Source organism: Lampetra planeri, unplaced genomic scaffold, assembly GCF_965212315.1.
Source record: "Lampetra planeri unplaced genomic scaffold, kcLamPlan1.2.h2 scaffold_1283, whole genome shotgun sequence".
NCBI classification, from domain to species: domain Eukaryota; kingdom Metazoa; phylum Chordata; class Hyperoartia; order Petromyzontiformes; family Petromyzontidae; genus Lampetra; species Lampetra planeri.
Window position 1 is genome coordinate 7,455 of NW_027614000.1, and position 23,547 is coordinate 31,001.

Below are 23,547 nucleotides of genomic sequence, written 5' to 3' on the forward strand. Positions count from 1 at the left end.
TTAATAATATTTGATATTTTTATATATTATCTTTTTACTTGTTTTTTTTAAATGAATGAAAACACACCAAAGCGCAGCAAACTGCAAAACACCAGGGGTTGTTAAGTAATGAACTGGAGGAGGGCTAGGATGGCAGAATTTGCAACCTTGCCTCAAGGAAAGATAAGGCCTGATGAACAGGCACATGTCACCCGTGCAGGCGGCAGAGACAGTGGGAGAGTCAGCCAGACATAGTTAAGGCAAAAAGCCCAACCATCCTGCATGGTTTTAAAGTAACGTCAAAATTCGAAATTCAACAACAGAGTAGGCTAAATTATCGATCCTCGCGCTCGCTCAAATTGGAGACCAGGCTGCGAGCTACATCAATGAACCATTGCCCATTTGCTAATCCAATACTGAATGTTAATATTACTGAAGTCAAAACGAATTCTATGACCTCAGCACATGGGCGAATAATAGGGCAGTGTCAACTCGAAGGCAATGGAAGGAAGCAGAGGCGCCTTTGTCTAAATCACAACCACAGAAAGCCAGGAATCATCACTGATTGTGTGTTTAGGGATTCCGAGCTAGTTGGAACACGTGCACACAGGGAGGAGGTAGAAATACGCCTTGTCCTCCTGCAGCTGAGGGAGCAAAGATAAATCCAGGGTGAGTGGTCAAACGAAGTGGGTCAGCTCAAGGCTGTGTGCACAGGGGAGGGAGCTGATTTAAACAACCCTGCACGTCTGAACGTGAGGGGGCCTTTGACCTGAAATTAAGAATAACACTCCCAGAGCAAAAGGTTGGAGGGCCACAGTGAGACGAGAATAAGAGTGTTGTATATCTCTCAAGGATGCAGACTCAGCTGAACAACAAGGCTGCGGGGGTCACCAGAAGTTCGCGTTCGCCTAGTTAAGACAAAAAGCTCAATTATTCTGTATTGCTATTAAAGTAACGTTAAAGTCGGAATTTAACAACAGGGTAGGCTAAAGTTATTGATATTCACACCCACTCCAATTAAACCAGGCCACAAGTTACGCCTACTGAACCATCACCATCATTAAGTCAATATGAAATGTTATTTCCATCTATACAACTCGACCCGAAGCATATGACAATAAGAACCTTCCTAAGTCAAAATTGAATCGCACCCAGACAGGAGCGAATAGTCGATATAAGGTTGAAGAGGGAAGGAAATTAAGAGCACGGCGAACTGCAAACGTAAGCAAAAAGCCGGGAACGACACCAACCCAGCGACCCACCAGCCTAGCAACAGCGAGTCGGGCTTCGACAGGCCATAAAAGTAGAAATAATAACTCCCGGGGTCAGGGGACACAAGAAGAAGCAGGCAGACAAAAACCAGAACTGACTCCAAGGTTCAACCGCCCTCACCTACAAGGAGTGACGGAAATTAATGAGGCCTTGAGTTAACGGCGTCAGCTGGACAGCAACAACAACGGCGAACAGAGATCGGGTGGGGCAAAGACTGCGGGGCTATGAAATGCAACTTCATGTCAGTAAAGCCCTGACCAACAAGTTAAGTTAAAGACATCACAATACATAATATCATACATAACATCAATGTTAACGCTATTCACCGTAAACTATATTCCGCTTATATAACCATGCAGACACCAAGGAATACGAATTCCTAGGATCAAGAAACTTACCCCTTAACCTAAGATATCGGAAATAAATTAATAATAATAAGCATATGCATGAAAAGACAAAAGTAAAACTTATGGAAAAGCCAGGATAACGGGATGAATCACCACCAGGTCGAATATAAAATACATAATAAAAGAGCGATGTTAAACCCAGGGTCGGAGAGAAAGGGAGATCCCGGCCGTCTTTGTATCCCCGCAGCGCGGGATAGGAGTGTGTATACGCTCGGGGAAACACCTCCACCTGAGTCAAGCACCACGATGGGAAACGACAGACCTTAGGTTACATACCGAATCATAACTGTGAAATGGTAAGGGACAAATGTTAAAACTTTTTAACCATTTCTTTGTGCGTCGGTGAGGGTCGGAGGGAGTGTTGCCCCTCCCTCCAGGTTGTGCAACACGGACAAAGACGCCTATGAGACGATTTGTAACGTCTGTGTTTTGGTTCATGAAGAAGGCCAGACAAGAGATAATATCGCACCCAGACAGAGAGACGACTTCGAGGCAATTTGTAACATCTGATTGTTTGCTCGTGGATTTTATGGAGGGAGTATGACAACGGAATATACCGTGGGTGATGCACACAAGGACATACGGACGTACGGACACACACATGGACACACCTACCTACGGACAGATCCTGACACAGCAAAAATCGAAAGAAACCCCGCCTTGTGGGCAGGATCCGAAGGGATTTTTCGGCATAAAAGAAAGGACCCTGAGCATTGGAAACCAGCTCGACCGGGAGGGTCGACTCAGGAGCGAGCCGCGACCAGCGGGTCGGCTCGACTCATCTTCAGCTCGACCGGGAGGGTCGACTCAGGAGCGAGCCGCGACTAGCGGGTCGGCTCGACTCATCTTCAGCTCGACCGGGAGGGTCGACTCAGGAGTGAGCTGCGACCAGCGGGTCGGCTCGACTCTTCAGCTCGTCTGGGACTCAGCCGAGTTCGATCGGCTCACCGGAGCCGGCTCTCGGGGCTCGACTCAAGCGGCTCCCCATCTCCTCTGCAGGCGGGCAAGACCCGCTTGACAGCTCAACTCGGCCTGCGTGGGTCAACCTCTGCCGAGTCGGAGGTCTCTGCTGCCGCCGGAGTGGTGGTCGCGGTTTGGCGACGAGGCTCCGTGCTCACCCTGGTCGACGACCCAACACTGCACGCTGCGAGCGAGCTGTGGGCGCCACCTACCGACCGGGTTCCGAACTGCGATAGCGTATCAACGGGCATCCGAACCAAGTTCACCACGGTGACAGGGGAGCGACTGATACGTATGACGCGCACCGCCCCCTCACCACACGACCACCAGGCGTCTGTTTGACATAAAGAACCGACTCCGAACACTGACTATTCAAGACAACTCTTACCACTCAAACACACTCGAACCCATAAGCCATCCGTGGCTGTGAAGGCATCACAACGAGACCGAGTGATGGCCATCCGTCGTTTATAAGTGTATTCGTAATTTTTATCTTTAATATTTAGTGGGCTGTACTCTTAATCGCATAAATTCCCAACAGATCCATCAATACGAATTGATTCTTGGCACCTCCTTCCGCCAAGCCACGCTCACGTGGGGAGTGGTGGCCCACCAGATCCTTATCAGGTGATCTGGTCCCCCAATTAGTAAACTTGGTATAAGATAACGATCTTCGGAAAAGGAGCACCGTCGCAGGACCTTACTCCGAGCCATTCTGTTGTCAGATAACCTGCCGATGTATCTGTTGAGATTGGTGCCTTTAAGAATAATAACTGTTTTTGATTGTGTTTTTTTATCGCCGTATAATCTTTCAAGTATCTTTCAGTCATAATCGCCGCACGTACTCGCATCCTCTACAGAATATTCAACTGTCCCGTGACCCAAGGTGCTAACAACGTGATAAGGGTTGCGTATGATCAATAAGGAGTGCGGTACTGCGTGAACAATATTGAGTATAATCATTCATTAACGTTAAGGTTTTTCTTAGCATAGTATTTGCATATTTTAACGACTCTCTCTCTCACTAACAACCATCGCGTTATGCGGGATCCATGTGCCGTTGTCAAAGTGAAATCAGACAATCGTTGATGATACTGTATTGATGCCGTGTTGACGTTCCGGGATTGAGAGTTCGCATACTATATCATAGTTGAGGTTGAATTAGTAATAAATTGATTAATACAGAAGTGGTTGTGTGATTCTTTCCTGAAATCTATGCATAAGATCTGCTTCTGCGTTGAGATCTGAACTTGGTGACCTTAATAAACACACTAATACATACTCAGTAAATGTTAAAGCGATAACGGGGTGAACCGGGAACCTAAAATATAAGCGAGAATGAGACGAACCTAGACAACGATGCCGAGTTAATCTAAGTTAATCTTGCATACTTACACCACACCTGCATAACTGCATACGATTAATTGCCTTATTCCGATCGATAACCCACCCTCGTCACCGAGGCGGGGTCTGGTTATCATAACGACTTGCATTATCATAATTACACCCACTCGCATAATTACTACGATTACCTCTCGAATTGGCATAATTAAATGTGCATAAATACATAAATTAACATATTTCCGGATAATTACACATTTGGCCAAATTTCATTTGATTATTATTATTTTCACTGAATATTCATAACCCACATATACAACATAATAATTTCACCCACGCACGCATACAACATAACAAATTTTGATAACCAACATATACAACAGAGTCTATGGGCAGTGTTAGTCTGTGGGCAGTGTGAGTCTATGGGCAGTGTCAGTCTATGGGCAGTGTTAGTCTGTGGGCAGTGTGAGTCTATGGGCAGTGTGAGTCTATGGGCAGTGTTAGTCTGTGGGCAGTGTTAGTCTATGGGCAGTGTGAGTCTATGGGCAGTGTGAGTCTATGGGCAGTGTGAGTCTATGGGCAGTGTGAGTCTATGGGCAGTGTTAGTCTGTGGGCAGTGTGAGTCTATGGGCAGTGTGAGTCTATGGGCAGTGTTAGTCTGTGGGCAGTGTGAGTCTATGGGCAGTGTGAGTCTATGGGCAGTGTGAGTCTATGGGCAGTGTTAGTCTATGGGCAGTGTTAGTCTATGGGCAGTGTGAGTCTATGGGCAGTGTTAGTCTGTGGGCAGTGTGAGTCTATGGGCAGTGTTAGTCTATGGGCAGTGTTAGTCTATGGGCAGTGTGAGTCTATGGGCAGTGTGAGTCTATGGGCAGTGTGAGTCTGTGGGCAGTGTGAGTCTATGGGCAGTGTTAGTCTATGGGCAGTGTTAGTATATGGGCAGTGTGAGTCTATGGGCAGTGTGAGTCTATGGGCAGTGTGAGTCTGTGGGCAGTGTGTGGGTGTATGTTGAACTTGCTGGGGGGTGGTTGCCCATGGATCTGCATTCCTCATCCCCGGGACCGCGTTTCTTGCGCGTCTCGAGCAATGCCGAGCGGCCAGTTGCCAGGCTTTGACATGTCGTTTGGAGTATGTGGTTGCTATAACAGTTCCACGTGATAAGCCCACTTCATTCCGTGAGATGTTAACTCCCTCGCCGGGCATCCAGGCCGTGGGTTTGATCCCAACCCTGACGCCTGCTGTGCATTTGTAGTTTGTATGTCTCTCTCTCCCCGTGTTCACGTGGATTTTTCTCCGGGTCCTCCGGTTTTTCCTTCCACGTTTAGAATCACGCGTTTCGAGTGTTTGGCGGCTCCTGCTGCTATACATTTCCATGTGAATGAGCCACTTAGTTGAGCTATCATTTGCGATGGTCAGGTCGCTTCTAAAACAGCTACTCTCTAAGTTTAGTGGGCCTCACCTGGTAAAATTGATAATAGTTTAAGAGTTTTAGATTCTATTCTCGTGATGGCAGAAGCAGCAGCCGCCGCGTGTCCAGGAGCTCGAGGTTCTGCTGCTACTGCTGCTCACCACGACGAGGAGAGGGCATCGACAGGGAGAGGAGTTCGTGGAGTTTCGCTGTCCCTCCTCCTCCTCCGTTGAAGGAGCGTAGAACACAGTGGCTTTACTGTGCGGTACATCGCTTGGGTTGCATGGCCCACTGTGGCATCTCTTCAATGTAGCTGTGTACCTCGATGTAACTATGTGTCTCTATCTTGATTTGGAGCTTTTGTGACTGCAGGAATCCATACTCTTTGGTTCTTTCGGTAAAGTCACGTAGGTAGAAAATAAATCACGTTGTTCCACCCGATGAAGATTGCTTGTGTTGCCATCGAAACGTCGTGATTTGTTTTCTTTTATTTCTACCTACGTGACTTTACCGAAAGAACCGAAGTGTATGTGTCTCTACAAGTCTATTTCTGTCTCTATGGCAGTATTCTTCATTGGGGGAGTGGTAGTGTACTGGTTCGCGCGCTGCACTACGAACCCAGCGGCTCACGGCCAATACTAGTGATGATTATCTTCATAGGTGCTCGCTAACAGCGCTTGCCCCCACAGTCTGTTCAGGCTACACGGGGGATCTTTGTCTTTGTTCCTCATTGGAAGGCCCCGTGGGCCACTGGTGGGCCTCTGACGTGTGCCCCCCCCCCCCGACAATACACGAAAGTAAATACTCCACATCATCATCATCATCATCGTGCTGCTGTCACAAAACCCCGATGATGTCTGATAGGCGAAAGTGCCACCCCACCTCTGGAAATGAGTGAAGACCACCGCTCTCAGGGTTTATTGTATGCGCCAACATTCGAGTTGCATGGCCACAACCGCGCCACTGTGGACCATCGTCACGCGTTCCCATTTGTGAAGGAGGTGTGTGCCATTGGATGATGGTTCCGCGGGTGTGTTAGAGGCGGCGGGATGTCCAAGCCAGGAGGTGCGATGTTTGGGTCCCCCGTGATGAGCAGTTACTCTGAATGTCCCCGTTCTTGTTCCACTGTTTGCCGCGGTCTTGCGGCTCCGGGTGAGGTTCCAGGATGGCGACAGCGGAGCTGAGGTTGGCACTCGAATGGGAGACGGAGGCGGGAGGGTTTGGCGGTGGCCAGGAGATGGAGAGGCAGATATGGAGTCTTGAATCCATCTGTACAAAGCTAGGCGTGGGTGGGGTTTCTCCGGTTGCCCTCCCAAGTGAAGCCAAACTCCCATTAGTGTAATTGGCCAAACATCCAAATGTAGCCGAGCCCTCGTGTGTGTGTGTCAGTCTGTGTGTGTGTGCGGTGGGGAGCGGAAGTGCAGCGGTTAGCGCGCCGCGCTACGAACCTGGCGACCCGAGTTCGATTTCTGCTCACGGCCAACACCAGTGACGATTATCCGAACCAGTCTCGGGCGTCCCCTAGGTTGACTCGGCCTCAAATGAGGCCCTGGCATGGTGTGTAAACATCACCACTGGGGAGACAAAGGCGGCCGGGCGTGGTGCTGGCCACCGACCCTATCGTGTGCCGTGCTGGTCTTCATAGGCGCTGCTCACTAACAGCACTTGCGCCACACGGGGGATCTTTGTCTTGTGTGTGAGAGTGTGTTTGTGTGTGGTGCTTTATACGTTGGTCAGCGTGTTTGTGCATTTGTCAGTGTGTATATGTGTCTGTACGTGTACATGTTTGCGAGCGTGTGCGAGTGCCAACGTGTAGCTTTAACAGGCTGTCGGGGTAAGTGCTGTTAGCGAGTAGCACCGATGCAGGCCGATGCGGTAGACGAAGGGGGTGGGTGGGTGGCCAGCACCACGCCTGGCCACATTTGTCTCCCTAGTGACGATGTTTACACACCGCACGAGGGAGTCATTTGAGGCCGAGTCAATCTAGGCGAGGCACAGGACTGCTTGGAATTTTCGCCACTGCTATGGGTCGTGAGTGGGACTTGAACTCGGGCCGCCGGGTTCTTTGTGCAGCGCGCTAACCGCTGCACTCCCGCTCCCCGCACTCTCACGCAGCCGTAACTATAAAGACAAAGATCCCCCGTTAAGCCTTAACAGACTGCTGGGTCAAGTGCTGTTAGTGAGTAGCAGCATCTATGAAGGTCGGCACGGCACGCGAGGGGGTGGGTGGCCAGCACCACGCACCAACACACAGACTGACACACACAGACTGACAAACACACACAGAGACTGTGATCTGGCTCCAGGTGTTCCACGTCACCAAAGTGACCCCAGACAAACTCCGCAATACTGTACTGTATATACACAGAACCCCTTAACACAGCACGGATGGGGCACAGCCCAGCAGTGGCACGAGCAAGCTCCCCCCGTCTCGACACGAACGCACACTCGCACGTACACGCACGTACATGCACGCATGCGCACACGCACGTACACGCACGTACACGCACGTACACGCACACGCACGTACACGCACACGCACGGACACGCACGCGCGCCGCGTACGCGCGTGTTGCATGGCCGCCCAGCAGAGAAAGCGACGGCGCTGGGACCGCACCGCGGCACCGTCCACAGTGCCGGCTCGTGTCCATCGCGGGATCCACTCGGCACCGCACTCCGCCAGCCTGTCCACTGTGAACTCACACGGCGCCACAACGCTCCGGTCTGTCCTCACGGCGCCGCAACTCGCCAGTCCGTCCGCTGGAGCAGATGAAGTTCCGCAGTGTCAAGCGTCCACCGTGGGGTCCACTCAGCGCCGCACTCGCCTCGAGTGTCCAGGGCGCAGTCCAACTGGGGACCGGCGCTCTGTCCCGGCACTCGCTCAGCGCCGCACTGTCCGGAGGCCCCAAGCAGGAAGTCCTTCAGGCCTCATGGTCCCCGGCTTCCTCCTCCAACCCTCCTCCCACCACCACGTCGATGACGAAAAATTGAGCGATAGTGGTTGTGGTGATCAGCTTAGTGGTGGTGGTGATGAGCATGATGGTAGTGGTGGAGGTTGGAGTTGGTGAAAATGGCGTTGGTTGTTGTGGATGTGTTGGTAGTGAAGGTGATTGTGGAGGTGGTGGTGGAGGTATCGGTTGTGGTTGTAAAGGGGGTTGGTGGTGGTGGTTGATGGTGGAGATGGCGGCGGTGGAGGTTGGTTGTGGTGGACGTAGTGATGATGAAGGTGGTGGTTGGTTGTGGTGGTGGTTGGTGGTTGGTGGTGGTGGAGGCTTCACTTGCGGAACGGAGCCAGGCGGCTGAGCCCCGGCCACAGGCGCTTGCGCCGGGGCTCGGCGAGGGAGATGACCGGCTGCTGCAGCAGATGCTGCGGCACGGAGCCGTGCTTCTGCTGCCAGGACAGCGGCGCCCCCGGCAACGCCGACCCGGCCGGAGCTGGCGCAGGCGGGGCGGGCGCTGGAGACGGCGCGGGGGGACGGGGCACGAGGGGGATGGGAGATGGGGGACAGAGACATGGGCACGTAAAGACGTGGGGACACGGGGACATGGAGACACGAGGACATGGAGACACGGGGACATGGGGACATGAGGACAGGGATGAGAGGGAACAGTGTGCTTGAACACAGCGTGAATGAAACTAAACAGCCGGCAAGCCCAGTCCCCAACATGGCCTTGTTTGCACGCCTCTAAATCTTTATCCCCACGAACGCAAACACCGGAGCGTCGCTCGGCGACGCTCGCACGGCCAACGCGCAGAGCTCGCCGCTCCTCGCGAGGCACCGTGTCGCATGCCGCGTCGCGCTCCGCTCAAACTCACATGGACCGACGACAGCCAATGACAGCAAAGGGAATGCCCACGGACTAAGAGAAAATGAATTATTCCATTGTAGTCCACGGCCATTTCTCTTTCATAGAATTTGTTTGAGCCGATCCCAAAAACAAATTCAACCTCAGGCAGAGCCAGGCAGGGTGAGTCAGGGTGAGGCGGGGTGAGGCGGGGTGAGGCGGGGTGAGGCGGGGTGAGGCGGGGTGAGGCGGGGTGAGGCGGGGTGAGGTAGTGGCTGATCCCAGGGGGGTTGGAGGGGTGCTATGGAGGCGATTGGCATTGAGAGGAAATGGATCGAGTGCCTTGTATTAACGTGGAGAAGCCCTTCAGCACGTGGGGAGCTGTGGCCCCGCTGCGTCCCCTCGGGCTCCGCTCCGCGAGGCCCTCGCGAGGGGGGTGGCCGAGGGAGGAGACGGAGCTACTGGCGCTGCGGACGCGGCGCGACAAGAAGACGGATCGTCGGGCGGTGCAGCGTCTCGCGGGGGCACGGGTTGACGGGCGAGAATGAGCACGCTCTGTGCGGGCACCGGCATTGTTACAGCGAGGGGCGATCGCTGGTGCCAATGCTGTGCGCGGCCCCCAATTTAGCTGTAGCCGAGTAAGGATTCACCTCTCCCCTCCACCGCTCCCCCCCACCGCTCCCCCCCACCGCTCCCCACCACCGCTCCCCACCACCGCTCCCCCCCACCGCTCCCCCCCACCGCTCCCCCCACCACCGCCGGGGGCCTGCAGACATGCGCCTGCCGCTTGTAGTGTTTCTGTGCAGGCAATGCGACCGGTCACCTATTCGGTCGGGGGGGGGTCCTACCGGGGGGGGCAGGGGGGGTCCCATTACTCCTTGGGCTGTCCGGTCACCCAGGACACCGCCCGCCGGATGATCCCCACCGCCAGTTTGGGGGACATGGGGGGGGGGGGCGCGGAAACACGGCGGGGGAGACGCGGGGGGGGCCGGGCGGTAGCGGCGGAGCGGGAGACAGGAAGTGACGTCATGGAGGGAGGACAGGGAGGGTGCGGAGCCTCGCATGGAGGACTCCAGGTGGAGGCCTTCCCTCCCGGGAGTGGAGACACACGGAGACAGAGAGAGACACACGGAGACAGAGAGAGAGGGGGGCAGAGGGACAGAGGGCGAGACAAGTCAGAGAGACAGCGAGAGACACAGGAGACAGCAGGGCACGTAGGAGAGTCGCGGAAACACGAGTAGAGAATGACGCAACTTGCTGCCTTGTCCACATCTCAGCGAGTGGTTGCGCCACAGGGGAATTGAAGGGCGTGCGCGGGATCGTGACGATCAATCGCTCCTCCACAGACGTGTCACGCGGTGAGGAAAAGCGTCACTACGGATGAGGTAAATGATAGAGGCCCACCGACTGACGCACTCGCCACCCACACGTGGGCGAGTGTTCCCACGAGCGAGTGAGTGAGTGGATGAGTGAGCGTGTGAGTGAGTAGGTGAGTGGGTGAGTGGGTGCGTGGGTGAGTGAGTAGGTGAGTGAGTGAGTGAGTAGGTGAGCGTGTGAGTGAGTGGATGAGTGAGTAGGTGAGTGAGTGAGTGAGCGTGTGAGTGAGTGGATGAGTGAGTGGGTGAGTGAGTAGGTGAGTGGGTGAGTGGGTGAGTGAGTAGGTGAGCGTGTGAGTGAGTGGATGAGTGAGTAGGTGAGTGTGTGAGTGGGTGAATGAGTAGGTGAGTGAGTGAGTGAGCGTGTGAATGAGTGGATGAGTGAGTGGGTGAGTGAGTAGGTGAGTAGGTGAGTGGGTGAGTGAGTAGGTGAGCAAGTGAGTGAGTAGGTGAGTGGGTGAGTGAGTGGGTGAGTGAGTAGGTGAGTGAGTAGGTGAGTGGATGAGTGAGTAGGTGAGTGAGTAGGTGAGTGAGTAGGTGAGTGGATGAGTGAGTAGGTGAGTGAGTGAGTGTGTGAGTGGGTGAGTGAGTAGGTGAGTGAGTGAGTGAGCGTGTGAGTGAGTGGATGAGTGAGTGGGTGAGTGAGTAGGTGAGCGTGTGAGTGAGTGGATGAGTGAGTAGGTGAGTGTGTGAGTGGGTGAATGAGTAGGTGAGTGAGTGAGTGAGCGTGTGAGTGAGTGGATGAGTGAGTGGGTGAGTGAGTAGGTGAGTAGGTGAGTGGGTGAGTGAGTAGGTGAGCAAGTGAGTGAGTAGGTGAGTGGGTGAGTGAGTAAGTGAGTGAGTAGGTGAGTGGATGAGTGAGTAGGTGAGTGAGTAGGTGAGTGAGTAGGTGAGTGAGTAGGTGAGTGGATGAGTGAGTAGGTGAGTGAGTAGGTGAGTGAGTAGGTGAGTGGATGAGTGAGTAGGTGAGTGAGTGAGTGTGTGAGTGGGTGAGTGAGTAGGTGAGTGAGTGAGTGAGCGTGTGAGTGAGTGGATGAGTGAGTGGGTGAGTGAGTAGGTGAGCGTGTGAGTGAGTGGATGAGTGAGTATGTGAGTGTGTAAGTGGGTGAATGAGTAGGTGAGTGAGTGAGTGAGCGTGTGAGTGAGTGGATGAGTGAGTGGGTGAGTGAGTAGGTGAGTAGGTGAGTGGGTGAGTGAGTAGGTGAGCAAGTGAGTGAGTAGGTGAGTGGGTGAGTGAGTAAGTGAGTGAGTAGGTGAGTGGGTGAGTGAGTAGGTGAGTGAGTAGGTGAGTGAGTAGGTGAGTGAGTAGGTGAGTGGGTGAGTGAGTAGGTGAGTGAGTAGGTGATGGATGAGTGAGTAGGTGAGTGAGTAGGTGAGTGAGTAGGTGAGTGAGTAGGTAAGTAAGTAGGTGAGCATGGGTGAGAAGTGGGTTGCTCACCTCGGGGCTTGCGGTTGCTCCGGTGGCTCCTGCACGCGTTCTGCACTGCTTCCTGCTTCTGGGCCTCAGTGATCACGAACCCTGGGGGGGGGGGGGGGGGGGGCACGAGGTGGGGGGGGGGGGCGCGAGAGGGGGAGTGTGAATGGGCCAGTGTGTGAGTGAATGAGTGAGTGTGCAAGTGTGAGTGAGTGTGTGTGAGCGAGCCAGTGTGTGAGTGTACGAGTGAGTGAGCGAGTGTGTGAGTGAGTGTACCATCGAGTGATTGGGTGTATAAGCGAGTGTGCGAGCGAGTGTGCGAGCGAGTGAGCGAGTGTGAGAGCAAGCGAGCGAGTGACTCCCCCCCCGAGCGCTCCACCCCTACCCGTCTCCTGGTCCTCCCGCACGCGCCTGCGCTCCTCGCGGAACGCGCTCTCCCAGCGCTGTTGGTCACCGTGGCGACGCGCGCACATTACGGTGACGGTCGGCGTGGCGACGCAGCGCAGCTTGAGGGCGTTGCGCGTGGCGACGCCGGTCTCCGCGTCGCGCCCGTCCTCCACGCACTCCACGGAGAGCGCGCCCGTCTCCACCCGCCCCTTGTAGTAGAGCACGTCACGCCGCAGCAGGTCCTGCACGGGGAGGGTGCACACGGGGGTAGAGCACGCGGGGAGAGAGCACAGGTAGAGCGTGCAGGGAGAAAGCGCACGGGAGAGAGCGCACGAGAAGAGAGTGCGTGGAGAGAGAGTGCGTGGAGAGAGAGTGTGTGGAGAGAGAGTGCGTGGAGAGAGAGTGCGTGGAGAGAGAGTGTGTGGAGAGAGAGTGTGTGGAGAGAGAGTGCGTGGAGAGAGAGTGCGTGGAGAGAGAGTGCGTGGAGAGAGAGTGCGTGGAGAGAGAGTGCGTGGAGAGAGAGTGCGTGGAGAGAGAGTGCGTGGAGAGAGAGTGCGTGGAGAGAGAGTGTGTGGAGAGAGAGTGTGTGGAGAGAGAGTGCGTGGAGAGAGAGTGTGTGGAGAGAGAGTGTGTGGAGAGAGAGTGCGTGGAGAGAGAGTGTGTGGAGAGAGAGTGTGTGGAGAGAGAGTGCGTGGAGAGAGAGTGCGTGGAGAGAGAGTGCGTGGAGAGAGAGTGTGTGGAGAGAGAGTGTGTGGAGAGAGAGTGTGTGGAGAGAGAGTGCGTGGAGAGAGAGTGTGTGGAGAGAGAGTGTGTGGAGAGAGAGTGCGTGGAGAGAGAGTGCGTGGAGAGAGAGTGCGTGGAGAGAGAGTGCGTGGAGAGAGAGTGTGTGGAGAGAGAGTGTGTGGAGAGAGAGTGCGTGGAGAGAGAGTGTGTGGAGAGAGAGTGTGTGGAGAGAGAGTGTGTGGAGAGAGAGTGTGTGGAGAGAGAGTGTGTGGAGAGAGAGTGTGTGGAGAGAGAGTGTGTGGAGAGAGAGTGCGTGGAGAGAGAGTGTGTGGAGAGAGAGTGTGTGGAGAGAGAGTGTGTGGAGAGAGAGTGTGTGGAGAGAGAGTGCGTGGAGAGAGAGTGTGTGGAGAGAGAGTGTGTGGAGAGAGAGTGCGTGGAGAGAGAGTGTGTGGAGAGAGAGTGTGTGGAGAGAGAGTGCGTGGAGAGAGAGTGTGTGGAGAGAGAGTGCGTGGAGAGAGAGTGTGTGGAGAGAGAGTGTGTGGAGAGAGAGTGCGTGGAGAGAGAGTGCGTGGAGAGAGAGTGTGTGGAGAGAGAGTGTGTGGAGAGAGAGTGCGTGGAGAGAGAGTGTGTGGAGAGAGAGTGTGTGGAGAGAGAGTGTGTGGAGAGAGAGTGGGCAGGGTGAGAATGCGTGGGGAGGGAGTACAGAGGGGGAGAGATCACGGACTAGACGGAGTTTACATGCGGCTGACACAACCCGCTTGGATCACACGCACGCCGTTCACTCACGCCACTTGGCCCAGCAGTCTGTTCAGTCGATACGGCATGACCTTGTCTCGCGCGCGTGTGTGTGTGTGTGTGTGTTCATGCGCGTGTGTGTGTGTTCATGTGCGTGTGTACGCGTGCGTGCGTGTGTGTACGCGTGCGTGTGCGTGTGTGCGTGCGTGTGGTTACGCGTGTGCGCGTGTGTGCGTACGCGTGCGTGCGTGTGCGTGTGTGCATGTGTGTACGCGTGTGTGCGCATGTGTGCGTGTGTGGGTGTGCGTGTGTGCGTGCGTGTGTGTACGCGTGTGTGCGCGTGTGTGCGTGTGCGCGTGTGTGCGTGCGTGTACGCGTGTGTGGGTGCGCGTGTGTGTGTGCGCGTGTGTGCGCGTGCGTGCGTGTGTGTACGCGTGCGTGTGCGTGTGTGCGTGCGTGTGGTTACGCGTGTGTGCGCGTGTGTGCGTGTGTGTGTGTACGCGTGCGTGCGTGTGCGTGTGTGCGTGTGTGCGTGTGTGTACGCGTGTGTGCGCATGTGTGCGTGTGTGGGTGTGCGTGTGTGCGTGCGTGTGTGTACGGGTGTGTGCGCGTGTGTGCGCGTGTGTGCGTGTGCGCATGTGTGCGTGCGTGTGTGTACGCGTGTGTGCGCGTGTGTGGGTGCGCGTGTGTGTGTGCGCGTGTGTGCGCGTGCGTGCGTGTGTGTACGCGTGCGTGTGCGTGTGTGGGTGTGCGTGTGTGGGTGCGCGTGTGTGTGTGCGCGTGTGTGCGCGTGCGTGTACGCGTGTGTGCGCGTGTGTGGGTGCGCGTGTGTGTGTGCGCGTGTGTGCGCGTGTGTGCGTGTGTGGGTGCGCGTTACCTTTTTGCAGAGCACGAGCTGGTGGTCAAAGAGGAAGGCCACCCTGTGCTGGGGCCGCCCCGCACCGCCGTGCACCGTCAGGCTCACCTCGCCCGAGTGCAGCAGCTCCGAGCTGCGCACCAGCACGTCCTCGCCCTGCACTCGCGGGGACACGCGGGGACACGTGGGGACACGTGCGGACACGTGGGGACACGTGCGGACACGTGGGGACACGTGCGGACAGCCCCACCATCGCGTCCTGCTTAGCTCCCGCTTGTTGACCCGCACTGACCCAACTCTGGTTCCCACAGTCTCCCCGAGTGTTTGGGGGCTGCGTTCTCCTCGCAGCGTGGAGGACTGTGACGTTACATCGATCGACTCCACTTTGTGCGATCAGGTGAACGCTCAAAAGACCGGGGCTCACTTGCACTGGTGGTGGCCTGCGGCATCAGCGTGCTGCCAGTATGAGTGGGCGATGATCACACGAAAAATGTTTACCGTCCACGTGTAGTGTGTCTCCTGTTCACGTGTAGTGTGTCTCCTGTTCACGTGTAGTGTGTCTACTGTTCACGTGTAGTGTGTTCACCGTCACAAGCCCACCGCTGTATGAACCAGGGTGGCAGTGGGGCCGCTGCAGCGGCTCCACCTGCACTGCCACCTCCTGCCACCCCCTGCACCACCCCCTGCACCGCCACCTGCACTGCCACCCCCTGCACCACCCCCTGCACCACCCCCTGCACCACCCCCTGCACCACCCCCTGCACCACCCCCTGCACCGCCACCTGCACCGCCACCTGCACTGCCACCTCCTGCCACCCCCTGCACCACCCCCTGCACCACCCCCTGCACCACCCCCTGCACCACCCCCTGCACCACCCCCTGCACCACCCCCTGCACCGCCACCTGCACTGCCACCTCCTGCCACCCCCTGCGCCACCCCCTGCACCACCCCCTGCACCACCCCCTGCACCGCCACCTGCACTGCCACCTCCTGCCACCCCCTGCACCACCCCCTGCACCACCCCCTGCACCGCCACCTGCACTGCCACCTCCTGCCACCCCCTGCACCACCCCCTGCACCACCCCCTGCACCGTCACCTGCACTGCAACCTCCTGCCACCCCCTGCACCACCCCCTGCACCACCCCCTGCACCGCCACCTGCACTGCCACCTCCTGCCACCCCCTGGCGCTCACCTCCCAGTCCTGGATGGCGCTCTGCCAGCGCGCGATCCTCTCGACGTTCTCCAGCCGCCGCTTGCGCTCGTTGATGAGGCGAGCCACGTTGCGCATGGCATCCAGAGCCAAGCTCACGTGCCGGTGGTCACTGCGCACACACAGACAAAGATCCCCCCACGTGTAGCCTGTAACAGACTGTTGGGGCAAGTGCTGTCAGCGCGCGTGTCGCCGCGCGTGTGTCCCAGCGCGTGTCCCAGCGCGTGTCCCTGAGCGTGTCCCAGCGCGTGTCCCAGCGCGTGTCCCAGCGCGTGTCCCAGCGCGTGTCCCAGCGCGTGTCCCAGCGCGTGTCCCAGCGCGTGTCCCAGCGCGTGTCCCAGCGCGTGTCCCAGCGCGTGTCCCCGCGCGTGTCCCAGCGCGTGTCCCAGCGCGTGTCCCAGCGCGTGTCCCAGCGCGTGTCCCAGCGCGTGTCCCAGCGCGTGTCCCAGCGCGTGTCCCAGCGCGTGTCCCAGCGCGTGTCCCAGCGCGTGTCCCAGCGCGTGTCCCAGCGCGTGTCCCAGTGCGTGTCCCAGCGCGTGTCCCCGTGCGTGTCCCCGTGCGTGTCCCGTGCGTGTCCCAGCGCGTGTCCCAGCGCGTGTCCCAGCGCGTGTCCCAGCGCGTGTCCCCGTGCGTGTCCCCGAGCGTGTCCCAGCGCGTGTCCCAGCGCGTGTCCCCGTGCGTGTCCCAGCGCGTGTCCCAGCGCGTGTCCCAGCGCGTGTCCCCGAGCGTGTCCCAGCGCGTGTCCCAGCGCGTGTCCCAGCGCGTGTCCCAGCGCGTGTCCCCGTGCGTGTCCCCGAGCGTGTCCCAGCGCGTGTCCCAGTGCGTGTCCCCGTGCGTGTCCCGTGCGTGTCCCCGAGCGTGTCCCAGCGCGTGTCCCAGCGCGTGTCCCCGAGCGTGTCCCCGTGCGTGTCCCGTGCGTGTCCCCGAGCGTGTCCCAGCGTGTGTCCCCGAGCGTGTCCCCGTGCGTGTCCCAGCGCGTGTCCCAGCGTGTCCCCGTGCGTGTCCCCGAGCGTGTCCCCGTGCGTGTCCCCGTGCGTGTCCCAGCGCGTGTCCCCGTGCGTGTCCCCGTGCGTGTCCCCGTGCGTGTCCCAGCGCGTGTCCCCGTGCGTGTCCCCGTGCGTGTCCCAGCGCGTGTCCCAGCGCGTGTCCCAGTGCGTGTCCCAGCGCGTGTCCCAGCGCGTGTCCCCGTGCGTGTCCCCGTGCGTGTCCCCGAGCGTGTCCCCGAGCGTGTCCCAGCGCGTGTCCCCGTGCGTGTCCCAGTGCGTGTCCCCGTGCGTGTCCCCGAGCGTGTCCCCGAGCGTGTCCCCGTGCGTGTCCCAGCGCGTGTCCCCGTGCGTGTCCCCGTGCGTGTCCCCGAGCGTGTCCCCGTGCGTGTCCCAGCGCGTGTCCCCGTGCGTGTCCCCGTGCGTGTCCCCGAGCGTGTCCCCGTGCGTGTCCCAGCGCGTGTCCCCGTGCGTGTCCCCGTGCGTGTCCCCGAGCGTGTCCCCGAGCGTGTCCCCGTGCGTGTCCCAGCGCGTGTCCCCGTGCGTGTCCCAGTGCGTGTCCCCGTGCGTGTCCCCGAGCGTGTCCCCGAGCGTGTCCCCGAGCGTGTCCCCGCGCGTGTCCCCGCGCGTGTCCCCGCGCGTGTCCCCGCGCGTGTCCCCGAGCGTGTCCCCGAGCGTGTCCCCGAGCGTGTCCCCGAGCGTGTCCCCGAGAGTGTCCCCGAGCGTGTCCCAGTGCGTGTCCCCGAGCGTGTCCCAGTGCGTGTCCCCGAGCGTGTCCCCGAGCGTGTCCCCGAGCGTGTCCCAGTGCGTGTCCCAGCGCGTGTCCCCGAGCGTGTCCCCGAGCGTGTCCCCGTGCGTGTCCCAGCGCGTGTCCCCTAGCGTGTCCCCGTGCGTGTCCCAGCGCGTGTCCCCGTGCGTGTCCCCGTGCGTGTCCCCGAGCGTGTCCCCGTGCGTGTCCCAGCGCGTGTCCCCGTGCGTGTCCCCGTGCGTGTCCCCGAGCGTGTCCCCGAGCGTGTCCCCGTGCGTGTCCCAGCGCGTGTCCCCGTGCGTGTCCCAGTGCGTGTCCCCGAGCGTGTCCCCGAGCGTGTCCCCGAGCGTGTCCCCGAGCGTGTCCCCGTGCGTGTCCCCGTGCGTGTCCCCGAGCGTGTCCCAGCGCATGTCCCAGTGCGTGTCCCCGTGCGTGTCCCGTGCGTGTCCCCGAGCGTGTCCCAGCGCGTGTCCCAGCGCGTGTCCCCGAGCGTGTCCCCGTGCGTGTCCCGTGCGTGTCCCCGAGCGTGTCCCCGAGCGTGTCCCCGAGCGTGTCCCAGTGCGTGTCCCCGAGCGTGTCCCAGTGCGTGTCCCCGAGCGTGTCCCCGAGCGTGTCCCAGTGCGTGTCCCAGCGCGTGTCCCCGAGCGTGTCCCCGAGCGTGTCCCCGTGCGTGTCCCAGCGCGTGTCCCCGAGCGTGTCCCCGTGCGTGTCCCAGCGCGTGTCCCCGAGCGTGTCCCCGAGCGTGTCCCAGTGCGTGTCCCAGCGCGTGTCCCCGAGCGTGTCCCCGAGCGTGTCCCCGTGCGTGTCCCAGCGCGTGTCCCCTAGCGTGTCCCCGTGCGTGTCCCAGCGCGTGTCCCCGTGCGTGTCCCCGTGCGTGTCCCCGAGCGTGTCCCCGTGCGTGTCCCAGCGCGTGTCCCCGTGCGTGTCCCCGTGCGTGTCCCCGAGCGTGTCCCCGAGCGTGTCCCCGTGCGTGTCCCAGCGCGTGTCCCCGTGCGTGTCCCAGTGCGTGTCCCCGAGCGTGTCCCCGAGCGTGTCCCCGAGCGTGTCCCCGAGCGTGTCCCCGTGCGTGTCCCCGTGCGTGTCCCCGAGCGGTGTCCCAGCGCATGTCCCAGTGCGTGTCCCGCTGTGCGTGTCCCGTGCGTGTCCCCGAGCGTGTCCCAGCGCGTGTCCCAGCGCGTGTCCCCGAGCGTGTCCCCGTGCGTGTCCCGTGCGTGTCCCCGAGCGTGTCCCCGAGCGTGTCCCCGAGCGTGTCCCAGTGCGTGTCCCCGAGCGTGTCCCAGTGCGTGTCCCCGAGCGTGTCCCCGAGCGTGTCCCAGTGCGTGTCCCAGCGCGTGTCCCCGAGCGTGTCCCCGAGCGTGTCCCCGTGCGTGTCCCAGCGCGTGTCCCCGAGCGTGTCCCCGTGCGTGTCCCAGCGCGTGTCCCCGTGCGTGTCCCCGTGCGTGTCCCCGAGCGTGTCCCCGTGCGTGTCCCAGCGCGTGTCCCCGTGCGTGTCCCCGAGCGTGTCCCCGAGCGTGTCCCCGTGCGTGTCCCAGCGCGTGTCCCCGTGCGTGTCCCAGTGCGTGTCCCCGTGCGTGTCCCCGAGCGTGTCCCCGAGCGTGTCCCCGGTGCGTGTCCCAGCGCGTGTCCCCGTGCGTGTCCCCCGAGCGTGTCCCCGAGCGTGTCCCCGAGCGTGTCCCCGTGCGTGTCCCCGAGCGTGTCCCCGAGCGTGTCCCCGAGCGTGTCCCAGTGCGTGTCCCCGAGCGTGTCCCAGTGCGTGTCCCCGAGCGTGTCCCCGAGCGTGTCCCAGTGCGTGTCCCAGCGCGTGTCCCCGAGCGTGTCCCCGAGCGTGTCCCCGTGCGTGTCCCAGCGCGTGTCCCCGTGCGTGTCCCCGCGCGTGTCCCAGCGCGTGTCCCAGCGCGTGTCCCCGTGCGTGTCCCAGTGCGTGTCCCCGCGCGTACCCGTGCTCCGGCGGCGTGTACTTGAGCAGCTCGGCGAGCTGCAGGGGGTACTTGCAGATCTTCTGCACGGGCGTGAGCAGGAAGCCGCCCAGCGTGATGTCGATCATGCTGCGCAGCAGGCGGCACGCCTCGAAGAACTGGCGGTAGCGGCCCAGCTGGGCGAGGCGCGCCAGCTCGGCGCAGGGCGCGCGGGGTGGTTGTTGCAGTACTCGGAGTAGACGCGGAACTCGTCCTGCTGCGCTCGCCGGAGACAGAGGGGCCCCCCGTGCGGCGCGGGGGGCCGGCGCGCCTCTTAGCGGAGACCCCCCCCTCACGGCCGGCGCCGGATTGGTGGCGTGACGCGTAGAAAAAACAAACACAAAGATGCCCCCCCCCCCCCCCCCATAGCCTTTACAACAGCGGTCCCCACCAACCCTTCTGGCACCAGGGACCAGTTTCACGGACCGGGGGGGGGGGGTCATCATTGGGTCTTTCCCCCTTTTCAGCGACGTCTGTTTTTTACTCGTTGTGGCTACTAGGGGTGAGAGCTCGTGGGCTCACCAACACCGCGGCTGAGACGAGCGCATGGTGCCGGAAGGAGGCGCGTAAGGAAGTGGTGATTAATAAAACAACGGGGGGGCCCCTCGCGAACACAGCGCTCTCACCTCCTGCTGCTGCTGCTGCTGTGGCTACTGCTGCTACTGCTGCTGCTGCTACTGCTGTCTGCTACTGCTGCTGCTACTGCTTGCTGCTACTGCTGCTGCTACTGCTGCTGCTGCTACTGCTGCTGCTACTGCTGCTGCTGCTACTGCTGCTGCTACTGCTGCTGCTACTGCTGCTGCTGCTACTCGCTGCTGCTACTGCTGCTGCTGCTACTGCTGCTGCTACTGCTGCTGCTGCTACTGCTGCTGCTACTGCTGCTGCTACTGCTGCTGCTGCTCCTGCTGCTGCTACTGCTACTGCTGCTACTGCTGCTGCTACTGCTGCTGCTGCTGTGGCTACTGCTGCTGCTACTGCTGCTGCGGCTACTGCTGCTGCTGCTGCTGTGGCTACTGCTGCTGCTACTGCTGCTACTGCTGCTGCTACTGCTGCTGCGGCTACTGCTGCTGCTGCTGCTACTGCTGCTGCTGCTACTGCTGCTGCGGCTACTGCTGCTGCTGCTGCTGTGGCTACTGCTGCTGCTACTGCTGCTACTGCTGCTTGCTACTGCTGCTGCGGCTCCTGCTGCTGCTGCTGCTGCTACTGCTGCTGCGGCTCCTGCTGCTGCTGCTGCTGCTACTGCTGCTGCGGCTACTGCTGCTGCTGCTGTGGCTACTGCTGCTGCTACTGCTGCTACTGCTGCTGCTACTGCTGCTGCGGCTGCTGCTGCTGCTGCTGTGGCTACTGCTGCTGCTACTGCTGCTGCTGCTGTGGCTACTGCTGTTGCTGCTGCTGCGGGCCCGGGGGTTGGGGACCCCCCCCTAGAGCTTTAACAGGCTGCAGGCGCCAGCGCTGTTAGCGAGGAGCACCTATTAAGGCCGGCACGGCACACGAGGGGGTGGGTGGCCAGCACCACGCCCGGCCGCCTTTGTCTCCCCAGTGGCGATGTTTACACATCGCACCAGGTACTCATTTCAGGCTGAGTTGCCCGAGAGGAGGCTCAAGTTCAGGTATTCATCACACACACACACATATGCACACACGCACACACGCACACGCACGTGCAGTCATAGAACCTGCACATGCTACCATGTGCAGGTTCTATAACCCGGTTACGGGAGCAAGCAAACATGTTTACATACACACAGAGCAGAGTGCAGGGTGCAGTGGTGCGGGGTGGCGGTAGTATGTTAGTCGTGAGAGGGTGCTGGTAGTATGTTAGTAGTGCAAGGTGCTGGTAGTGCAGGGTGCTGATTGTGTGTTAGTAGTGCAAGGTGCTGGTAGTGCAGGGTGCTGGATTGTGTGTTAGTAGTGCAAGGTGCTGGTAGTGCAGGGTGCTGATTGTGTGTTAGTAGTGCAAGGTGCTGGTAGTTGCAGGGTGCTGATTGTGTGTTAGTAGTACAAGGCGCTGGTAGTGCAGGGTGCTGATTGTGTGTTAGTAGTGCAAGGTGCTGGTAGTGCAGGGTGCTGATTGTGTGTTAGTAGTACAAGGTGCTGGTAGTGCAGGGTGCTGATTGTGTATTAGTAGTACAAGGTGCTGGTAGTGCAGGGTGCTGATTGTGTGTTAGTAGTGCAAGGTGCTGGTAGTGCAGGGTGCTGATTGTGTGTTAGTAGTGCAAGGTGCTGGTAGTGCAGGGTGCTGATTGTGTGTTAGTAGTACAAGGTGCTGGTAGTGCAGGGTGCTGATTGTGTGTTAGTAGTGCAAGGTGCTGGTAGTGCAGGGTGCTGATTGTGTGTTAGTAGTGCAAGGTGCTGGTAGTGCAGGGTGATGATTGTGTGTTAGTAGTACAAGGTGCTGGTAGTGCAGGGTGCTGATTGTGTCTTAGTAGTGCAGGGTGCTGGTAGTGCAGGTAGCTGGTAGAGCAGGGTGCTGATTGTGTGTTAGTAGTGCAAGGTGCTGGTAGTGCAGGGTGCTGATTGTGTGTTAGTAGTGCAAGGTGCTGGTAGTGCAGGGTGCTGATTGTGTGTTAGTAGTGCAAGGTGCTGGTAGTGCAGGGTGCTGGTAGTGCAGGTAGCTGGTAGAGCAGGGTGCTGATTGTGTGTTAGTAGTGCAGGGTGCTGGTAGTGCAGGGTCTGGTAGTGCAGGGTGCTGGTAGTGCAGGGTGCAGGTCGCTGGTATCGAGTTGGTATTGTGCGGGGGAAGCGGGTGGATCTCCGAGCCGATGCGGCAGTGCAGGGTAGTGCAGGGCAGCGCAGGGTAGCGCAGGGCAGCGCAGGGAGGCTCACGTGCAGCAGGAAGCAGGCCCCGATGTGGGTGGCGTGCGGGGCGGCCCCGTCCAGCTGGCACTCGAGGTCGCGCTGGAAGCGCCGCTGGAAGGCGTAGATCTGCTCGATGTTGCCGAGATCACGCACAGCTGCTCCTCGGAGAACATGTCCACGCGCTTGCGGCACTGCCGGATATAGCCCTGGGGTGGTGAGAGGGGTGGTGAGGGGGGTGGTGAGCGTGGTGAGGGTGGCGAACGTGAAGTGTGGAGCGTGGTGAGCGTGGCGAGCGTGGCGAGCGTGGCGAGCGTGGCGAGCGTGGCGAGCGTGGCGAGCGTGGTGAGCGTGGTGAGCGTGGTGAGCGTGGCGAGTGGCGAGCATGGCGAGCGTGGCGAGCGTGGTGAGCGTGGCGAGTGGCGAGCATGGCGAGCGTGGCGAGCGTGGTGAGCGTGGCGAGTGGCGAGCGTGGCGAGCGTGGTGAGCGTGGCGAGCGTGGTGAGCGTGGTGAGCGTGGGTGAGCGTGGCGAGTGGCGAGCGTGGTGAGCGTGGCCCCACACCTCACAGATGTCACGCAGATGCTTGATGTAGTCTCTCTCGGTGCTGAGGATCTCCCCGATGACGTTGGTCCTCATCTGCTGCCGCGCGGCGCCCGGGAGGGACACGCGGCCGCAGGAGGGACACGGGGCCCCCCTCAGGGCCCCCCTCAGGGCCCCCCGCGGCCCCCCTCACTGCGGGCCCCCCCCCGGCGTCTCCCTCCCCCTCCCCCTCGGCAGCCCCATCACCCTCGCCGTCCTCGTCGCCTTCCTGCTGGTTCACCCTCAGCTGCCACACGCAAGCGGGAGGGGGAGGGGGCGGGTGAGGAGGCCCTGCCCACTACTCACCCGCACTCCTCACCACCTACCCCCACTGACTCACCACAGATCCCTCCCAGACTGTTGGGGCTGTTAGCGAGTAGCACCTATGAAGGCCGGCACGGCACGCGAGGGGGTGGGTGGCCAACACCACGCCCGGTCGCCTTTGTCTCCCCAGTGGCGATGTTCACTACACACCGTGCCAGGTACTCATTTGAGGCCGAGTCGACCTAAGGGAGGCCCGGGACCGGATCAGATCATCGTCACTGGGGTTGGTGGTCGTTAGCGGGAATAGAACTCGGTGGCGCCGGGTTCGTAGCGTAGCGCGCTAACCGCTGCACTACCACTCACCCT

The 23,547-nt window shown here is 59.7% G+C and overlaps 1 protein-coding gene across 1 annotated transcript; it reads right to left on the reverse strand.

The window, feature by feature from the left end:
* Positions 1-7,659: 7,659 nt before the first annotated feature.
* Positions 7,660-23,090, reverse strand: LOC144739063 (rho guanine nucleotide exchange factor 4-like). The gene is given in 10 exon segments (XM_078622060.1): positions 7,660-8,820; positions 11,965-12,045; positions 12,326-12,569; positions 14,663-14,797; positions 15,837-15,966; positions 19,523-19,713; positions 19,716-19,757; positions 22,367-22,482; positions 22,485-22,545; positions 22,900-23,090. Coding segments are annotated over 10 exon segments (1,257 nt in total). The 5' UTR covers positions 22,975-23,090; the 3' UTR covers positions 7,660-8,638.
* Positions 23,091-23,547: the final 457 nt, after the last annotated feature.